Consider the following 9197-nt stretch of genomic DNA (forward strand, 5'->3'; position numbering starts at 1 on the left):
TGACATCAACTCGTTTGAGATGTTTATATACATATTCGAGAAATCTAAAACTTTAAAACATACCAAAATATGTCTTAAACGTGAGATATATTTTGAATTTTATATTTTTTTCAAGCTTTATACTTTTTAAATGTTTATATACACATCTTAAACGTGTAGATCTTAAAAAAATACTCAAATTAAATAAAAATCACCACAAACGGACATTAACAAATTACGACTCTTGCAAGAATCGCATCAAGCAATTATCGAGCACTATCGAGCAACCATCAAATTTTTCATTAAAATCTTGATTTTGAATGCCCCATCGAGCAAAATCGACTTTCTACAAATTAGAGAGTTTTAAATTTGAAAAAAAAATCGCAAAAAAAAACCCAAAAATTATGCCCACATTTGTTCGAAATGTAATAATTAGTACCTTAAGTGATAATAATTATTTGTCATTACATTGATTTCTCTTATGATTGGTGACACCTCAGAATTTTACTTAGTTAGATAGTATTAGCTTATGATGTAGTATTTTTAATTTTTGTGGATATTGGTTCAAAGCCGGGAATTTGTTGGAAACTCGTAGAGATAGTTATGGATTTTATAAAATTTAGCCTATAGTTTAGAAATATTAATTTTATCACAAGATTTGATTTATGTAGATGGTTCTAGAAATAATATATATTATAACCTAAGGTTTAGATAGAATAATTAAGAATGTGACATTTGTCACATGTATGTTTATTAAAGGATTTAAGGATTTTAGATGAATAAAATAATCAAGGATAAACATAGGAAGTCTAGAACCTTCCCTCAGATGCCAGAATCTTGTATTTCTCAGTCAAAGTGGTTTAAACAACTTTAAGTGTGCTTAAAATGTGCAAAAACGTTGTTTAGTACATCAGCGTAAGCCGATATATCGCAGTTATAGGGGTCGATATATCACCTATGCTTTTACGGAAAAACACGCCAACTATGCATGAACAAAACCACGGACCCTCAGGAATATAGTACAGGCGATATATCGTCTATAGGGGCGATATATCGGCTCCTGTGGTCATTTTTGAAACTCTGTGGAATTTCGAAGTTAGAAATAGCCCTCAACAACTTAGACATGTTCTTGAACAATTTTGATCGAGGTCTAGGCATTTGTTGAGCGGAAAATCCTATTTTTATTAATTTATTTATTTATTCAATTTAATGGGAGTTAGTTTCACTCATTGAACTCTATAAATATGACCTTTTACTCAGCCGTTTTCATCATCTTTCAAACACTTTTCAGAGCCTCCAAGCTGCTATTTTCGTTCTAGAGAGAACAACACTAGGGTTTTGGGGTTAAAGCTTTGAAATCTAAGTTTTTCTAAACACTTGGAAAGTAAGCTATTGTGTGATTTCGTTGTTTGAGGTATAGATCGAAGCTCTAAGCTATCTAAGGCACTCTTAATCTTCAGGTTTAGTCAATTCCCATTCTTCTTATTCTTTTCTTTTAGTTCAAATCCTAACTCGTTATAATGACTTTCGGTTAGGCGCTCGATTTCTTTGAAACTTAAGGTTTTTGGTAAGTCCTTATTCCGATGGTTTAGATCTAATCTTCATCTTCTTTTCTCTAGAAAAATTATGGTTTTTAATGTTTGGTTTTAGGAGTTCCTGATCCCGCACTTGTCTCCAATATCCCAAATTTGGTAAGGAAAATTAGGTAGTTTAGTTTATGTTTTGTATAACCTAACATTTCAGATACAATAAAGAGGTAAGTGTGGCTGGATCTAAGGTGTCCAATAATGTATGACGGACTTATGTCTGGTAGGCTCGGTTGCCAAAATTTTATAAGAAACCTAAGTTGATGTCCGATGTATGGCAAACTTATGTCCGGGGCTTAATTTCCACCCCTGTATAAGCACTTATTTTTTTATTATATCTGTTTTGTTATTTTGACCTATGACCTATTATTATGACTTATGACTTGTGACTTATGACCTATTATTAGGACCTATGACTTACGACTATGAACTATGATTTAGATTATGATTTATGATTATGACTTAAAATATGTTATGACCTAGCTAGGGTTTTATGATGTTGTATGATTTGTATAAATAAGTTATGTTACGACTCTTGTGAAATTTATGATATGTTTGATTATATGATTGACTCTTGTTTGTATTTCCTTACTAGGCTTAGAAGCTCACCCCTTATGATGTTGTTAATTCAGACAATTAAAGATAGAAAGGCCGGTGGCGAGTGGGACCTAGGAGCTTCGTGATGTACTCGTGAGGACCATATAGTCGAAGAAGATCAAGCGGGCTTATTTTTATTAAAACATGTTTCTTTTAAAATTTTATTTAATGTTGCTCATTTTAGTATGTTAAAGACAATTATTTTATTTTTGTAAAACCATAGATCTATTTACTTATTTTAATTTTCATTCAATAAAAGAACAATGTTTATGTTTATGATCAAACGCTGTGTTCTCGATAATTTATGAGAAATTAGGGCGTTACATAATTACCCTACCAATGTATTTTTTTTCTTCAAGAGAAAGAAAGAGAGAGAAGAGAGAAAATGAAGAGATATACTAAAAAATATGTCACGAACATTTTGGGAAAACAATGAAAGAGTAGCATCACTTTTAATGTCAATATCATTTTTTGATGTCAATAATGGGTGGCGTATTTTTTAATTATGAGTCCCTCCGACTAAGCATGGAAACTCAAATTTCTCGTGATATATATATATATATATCTTTATATATAATAAGTGTGTAGATAACGGAAATTCTTGGTTTTAACGATATTTATTTTTTAAAGGTTAACTTTAACGGAATATTCATATATTTAACAGAATATTCTTATATTTAACCGTAGTTTGTAAACACTTAAACTTAAATAAAATAAATAAATAATTAAAAAAAATTAAAGTAAGATATTTTTGAGATATTTTACAATGATAAATATTTAAAATAATAAATAATTAAACAAATTAAAATATAATATTTCTGAGATATTTTATAATGATAATTATTTAAAAATAATAAAATCATATGTTTTATAATTTCAATAAAATTTAATTAAACTTAAATTCACTTATTATAATAATATTATATTAAACATATAATATAATGTACTGTGAATTAGTAACAAATTGTTTTTTTAAAAAAAACTAGCAAGAAACTTAAATTTAAAATTCACGTATAATATTTAATAATTACATTAAATATATAATATATAATCTATTGTTGTCACTTCCATATACTTAAACAAAAACTAGAACAAACATAAACTTAAACAAAAATAAATAAATTATTTAATTAAAATAACATATTTATTTCAAATTTATATGACATTAATATAAATTTAATAAAAATAATTAATAAATTCTATAAATAAAACTAAGTAAACGTGTATATTGCACGTTGCTTGTATCTAGTATATATATATATATATAGTCATCTCATTTTCAATGCAAATGTGAATGTCTATATTAAATTTGACACAACATTAATACACAAATTATAATTATTTTTTGAATTAAATTTTAAATAAATAAAGTAAAATAAATAAAAATATTAATGTAATTAGTTAAAATAGGAATAATTGGTAAAAATAAATATTTTTAATATTACTCTAAAAAATATTATTATTTTGATAATTATATGAAGATAGCTTCTAATCAATTTGAGTATATTAGGAATGCTAATTTTTAAAAAATTACAGAAAGAAAATTATTTTGTAAAATAACATTAAGAAAATATCTATTTTCCAAACACTAGTTTTAATAAACATTTGTCAAATTGTATTAATTTTTGGAATAATAGTGAGAAAACTATTCAAATAGATACAAATCTTGTAATTAAATATCTATATAAAAAAATTGAGGACAAAATTACACAAATAATAATAATTATGTTAGTTAAATACCTATATAAAAATTTTGCATACAAAACTATTTAAGTATTGAATTTGGTTACACTTAAAACTATCTCACATTTGAAATACTAAAATTTACTTATTTAAGTCAAATTTTACACAATTTTAAAAAAAAATATTTATTTTAGTGCCAAAATATAATATTGTACTATATAATACAGTTGAGAAGAGCCCAAAAATTTCCCGCCATTTATCTGAAACACTCTGAAGAAGAAGCTACTGAAACCCTAGGCGACCCAGAAAGCGAAAGAGAAAGCCATGGAAGAGGAAATCAAAGAAATATTCAAGGAAAACGGCTTCACTCTCGCTGATGATGAAGAAGAAGAAATTCTAAAAAAATGTAAGCTTTTCTTCCCCATTTTGCCGCTAAATTTCATTCCCAAATTGCAAGACTACAATGTAATGATATTGTTACTTCAGGTCTTGCTTTTTGCATAAATTACAAGTTTAAGCCCTCGGATATTGTTTCGAGCTGGGAGGCGTACTATCTCAACAGGTTTACCAATCTACTCCCTGATTCCATTTTTTTTATAAAAAAAATAAATTATTTTATACATAACATATTCTGGATTTGATTCTCTGGACAGGCAACTCAATGAACCGATTGTTCAGAATGCTGAAATGGATGGGTTTTTGTTGCATCTGCAAAATGAGCAGAAAGAGTCAATTATCAAGGAGGAACCTGGTTTGCATATCTACTCGAGTAAAGATCTGGACATGTAAGTGCTATAATCGAAGTTCGCTTAATTTGTAGCGATGAATTTGTATGTTTCTTTTGGGAATGAGTTTGAAACTGCTGTAATAATTGAGAAAGGATCGAGTTTTACTATAGCAATCTGGGGTGTTATATAAATTTGTGTTTGATGGTGTGACTTCGCTGTTGATTTTGTTATCAATTATTAGTCCTTGCTTTGCAAATTCAGATGAAAGTTCACTGTGCTTAAATTTAAACACTGGTGAGAAACTGTGTACAGGATTTTGAATGACGAAGATGGAGATGAAAAAGAAGTTATACTTGGCACTCCAACCCGCAATTCTCAAGACCCCTACTCAGAGACATTTGATTCTACTCCTCAAACAAATGGGAGAACTTTTTCTGTGGGGAAACGATCAAAACTAATCACACCCTTTGGACAACGAACCCAGAAGTTTGTAGTGAAATTTAGCATCAATAACGTACCCAGTACAGTGAATGAACCAAAGGAACATGAACACGAGAACTCTGATGATGATGTTATCAGGAAGGTTCAACCTGGCAAGAAGTGCTCTCTGACAGTCCATGGTTCAAAACCAGAAACAGGTTGTAGGTTCATGTATGATAGGATTGAAGATAGGGTATGTTATACTTGTTACAATGCCATTTAAGATCAATTTTCACCTTATTATTACTTGTTCTATACTTACATGAAATTTTCGTATATAGTTTAATGCACTTGAAAGCAGAATTAAAAAACATGTGACTGCATTTTCTTCTTCCAAGTTGTATCAAGAACCAGTGGATCCTACAGTTTCTTCCCAGGTAGATTAAAGCCACACGTTAAGAATTTAACCAATGACCCTAGAGTTTGCTTCTACAAGTTTGAACATTGAAATAAATTTAATGTTTCAGAAAAGCATATTTAGTGTTGGCATGATATGTTGTGATGGGGAAGGACGTTTGAACGAGAAGTCTGCCCTACTGCAGAGCAGGTAAAAATTGTGGTGCTTCCATTTTATATATATACACACATATAAATTCACAACTCTTTGAGAATTTTGATGCATTTGACTAGAATATCAATTCTAAATGGTTTGGCTGAATGCCATTCCGAGTGTCTACATTGTTGCAATTGAGCTTTACCTTTTTCTTCTCTCTTTGACTTGGCTTTTGTTTACACTTCTTACAGTGTTGAGCATTCTGGAGGGCAACGTGTTCGTCTAGAGTTACAAAACACGAACCAATTTTCAATCTTTCCAGGCCAGGTGTGAAACATGAAGCATTAACCATAGCTTTATGGCTCACTTTTTATAATTAAATTCAAAGCTAACAGGATAGGGATGCTTTTGTGCAGATTGTTGGTATTGAAGGGCATAATCCTAGTGGGCACTGCTTGATTGCTTCAAAAGTTGTAGACTCTATCCCTTTATTTAATATGGCTGATTTGAATATGAATCCAACAAAGAAGCAAGCTTTGGATAAGGAGATTCAGTCAAATGATTTGTCCTCTAAACAAGAAGAGCTGTCAGTGGTACTAAATCTAGCTGCTTTAGCACTTGATGCACTTGATGAGTCATATAACAAAAAATTTAACAATGAAGAAAAAAAATGGAGATGTTTCTTCCTTGTTCTACTTTACTTTTATTATGCAATACATAAGTCATATCTGGTACAGTTTCTACTTCACAGTCCCTACTGACGGATATGGAAAATAAGATTGGATTCTAAATTCATTGTAAATACCATCAAGATAAAAAAATAAAAAACTTGTATCTACGTGAACATTAGACTGTTTACTTTCTGCAACAGTTGAACGCTAGATTTTTGTGTCTGTGTATTCACTTTTAGCAATACATACAACTTATTATTGTTTATGATATAATTGTTTTTCTTCCTTAATATTATTGTGCAATCGTCTTAAGTTCTTTTCTCAATGTTATATTTCTTCTGTACTTGAAACAGATTATTGCTTCGGGTCCTTTCACAACAACTGACAATTTATTGTTTGAGCCTCTGGTTGAATTGCTAGCATATGCAAAGAGAAAGCTGCCTCAGTTGCTCATTTTGGTAAGTGGTTTCTGATCTTCAGTTTAAGGAATTCTAGTCCATTGGCCGAGGAAGGAAGTTTCACCTTATTGATAAATGTAAAATTTCTCTCAGCTGGGACCCTTTGTTGATTCTGAGCACCCAGAGATTGAGAAAGGAACCACCAACATGAGCTATAATGAAATTTTTCATTTCGAAATTCTCAGAAGGGTAATTCCTTAATGGTGTGGTATTTCAATTAACATACTATCCAGTTTTCTTTTTATTATTTTCTTATCTCTTCATCTTTCCAGTTGCAAGATTACCTAGAATACATGGGTTCTCATTCACGTGTGATTCTCATTCCATCTATACGGGATGCTAATCATGACTTTGTTTTTCCACAGGTAGTGATACTGATGCATTAAATATATGTTATATATATATGTGTGTGTGTGATCAATTTGGTTACACTTTGAGATTTGAGATGGCCACTGTAATCTTTTATATCATTTTCTTGGTTGTGCAGCCTGCTTTTGATATTCACCCACTGGATCTTAAACATCAGGTACCTGATTTTGTCAACTTAAAGCAGTCAATCTTCCAAACTATCTGTATCTGGCCCTACTGAATACATGGCTGATCATTTCTCTAAACTGTTTCTCAGGTAGCCGGCCTCACAAATCCAGGGCTTTTTGAAGCAAACCAGGTACAGCCATTGATCATACTCATAAGTAATAGCCATTAAAGTGCCAACCAAGAGTTGTTCACAATACATCCTAATGTTTCTTATCAGCTGTGGAGCCTTACAGCTCCTCTAGTGGGATAACAATTGCTTTCTTATGATATACCATTGCCTACACATACTCTATTTATGAGAATCTATGCAGTGTGAGTGCTTTCTTACATACATTTTTGGGTTTCAGGTCAAGATAGGCTGCTGCTCTGTAGATATTCTTAAACATCTTAGTGGAGAGGAAATCTCGCGAAATCCAGCAGGTGGAGGACCTGGTGATCGCATGGGTAGACTAGTAAACCACATACTTGGCCAGCGTAGGTATGTTGTAACAATTTGACTTTCAGGACCCAATGATTTCACCAAAAAATAAACTTTGCATTTCAGATTATGTGATTTTGGAACTAGTTGTCACTGGTTTGAGATACTTAGTCTAAATCATCTGTTTTTTTTCCTTTCTCATTTTCTGTTTGTTTTGGTACAGCTTCTATCCTTTATATCCACCAGCGGAGGGTATTCCATTGGATTTTTCACTAGCTCCTGAAGCACTTGAAATCTCTTCGATTCCAGATATTCTCATTCTACCCTCTGACATGAAGTACTTTGCAAAGGTAACTAACTGGTCTACCAAGTCAATTGCAACAAGAAAATGCAGATCTCTTAGAAATAGAATTTATGTTTTCCACCTAAGCCAAAGAAATGTCAAATGTCTGAAAAATGTAATAACCCTCTCACCCGACATGTGGTTTGCTCCCACAAGGTCAGAAGTTCGAGTCCCTCTTGGGCACTAGACAACAATTTCTATAGTTTTTGGTGACCGGTAAACCTTATTTCCAAAAAAAATAAAAAATAAAAAATCATTGATCTCTTTTCTTCATGTCAAATGCAGATTCTGACCCTGGGCGAAGGGGAGGAGCAAGTGAAGAGCATATGCATCAATCCAGGAAGACTTTCCAAGGGAGAAGGTGGAGGTACTTTTGTAGAGCTTACTTACTATGGTAATCCTGAAACAACATATGCATCTATAATAGGCATATAAAATATGGGACTTTCTAATTGTGCTCCAAGGCATCTCTTTCGCCACAATTCACCAAGAGACTTAGAACTCAAAGTCTCCATGAGCTGCAAAGTCTCCTTGGGATGCACTGTGTTTGAATAGCACCATTCACTGCTGACGTGGCTCTGATTTGTTTGTCTGCATCGAGAGAGATTTATCTTCTGTGGTTGTTTGTATAGTTTATAAGAATGCTTGTAGAAGTAGAAATGTTTTGTAGTTGGTCTTTTTTTCATTTTGACTGTCTTAGTTTCACTCAGATAATGTCAGAACCAAACCATACTATGTTTGGTGTATTGTAATGTAACAAAAGGAATCAAACCAAACCATTATGCTTATAAATGATACATGGGGCTGGCTATTGTCCCGCTTGGCCAAATAACGGTACAGTATTGTTTTCTAATAATAGCCACAGGATTTAAGTAAAAAATTCATCAATGGCTGAGATGCATTGTTAATAAGCATGTTGACTGCAGACTACATATAGGGGCAATTAACTTTTTTAAAGTTATTGAACCTGTTACAATCGGTAAAGTTCATTCTTGAAGTCAACTGAAAAAAATCTTTATATCTTGCAAAAGGTATATAGATAGATAAGATAGAGTTCAATATTTGGAACTCAAGCATGAACCCACGTGTTGTTCTTTTTTTTCTTCTTTTCTTTCAGTTATTGCTATTCTATCTTTGCTTAAGAGAATATTTACACTTTTATTAAAGAAAAAGATTGATATTTATCTAAAAAATAATTCATATTTATCTTCTATCTAAAGAAAA

General features: G+C 31.5%; 1 protein-coding gene across 1 annotated transcript; it reads left to right on the top strand.

Moving 5' to 3' along the window:
- Positions 1-4100: 4100 nt before the first annotated feature.
- On the top strand, positions 4101-8655 carry LOC133822327 (uncharacterized). The gene is made up of 16 exons (XM_062254611.1): positions 4101-4251; positions 4332-4407; positions 4499-4630; positions 4886-5246; positions 5335-5430; positions 5521-5600; positions 5798-5873; positions 5963-6139; positions 6571-6675; positions 6769-6864; positions 6948-7040; positions 7163-7201; positions 7301-7342; positions 7560-7690; positions 7854-7980; positions 8259-8655. Exons 1-16 carry the CDS (start codon positions 4170-4172, stop codon positions 8406-8408), a joined length of 1863 nt encoding a protein of 620 aa, XP_062110595.1. The 5' UTR covers positions 4101-4169; the 3' UTR covers positions 8409-8655.
- Positions 8656-9197: the final 542 nt, after the last annotated feature.

The sequence above is a fragment of the Humulus lupulus genome, chromosome 3, assembly GCF_963169125.1.
Source record: "Humulus lupulus chromosome 3, drHumLupu1.1, whole genome shotgun sequence".
Taxonomy (NCBI): Eukaryota; Viridiplantae; Streptophyta; class Magnoliopsida; order Rosales; family Cannabaceae; genus Humulus; species Humulus lupulus.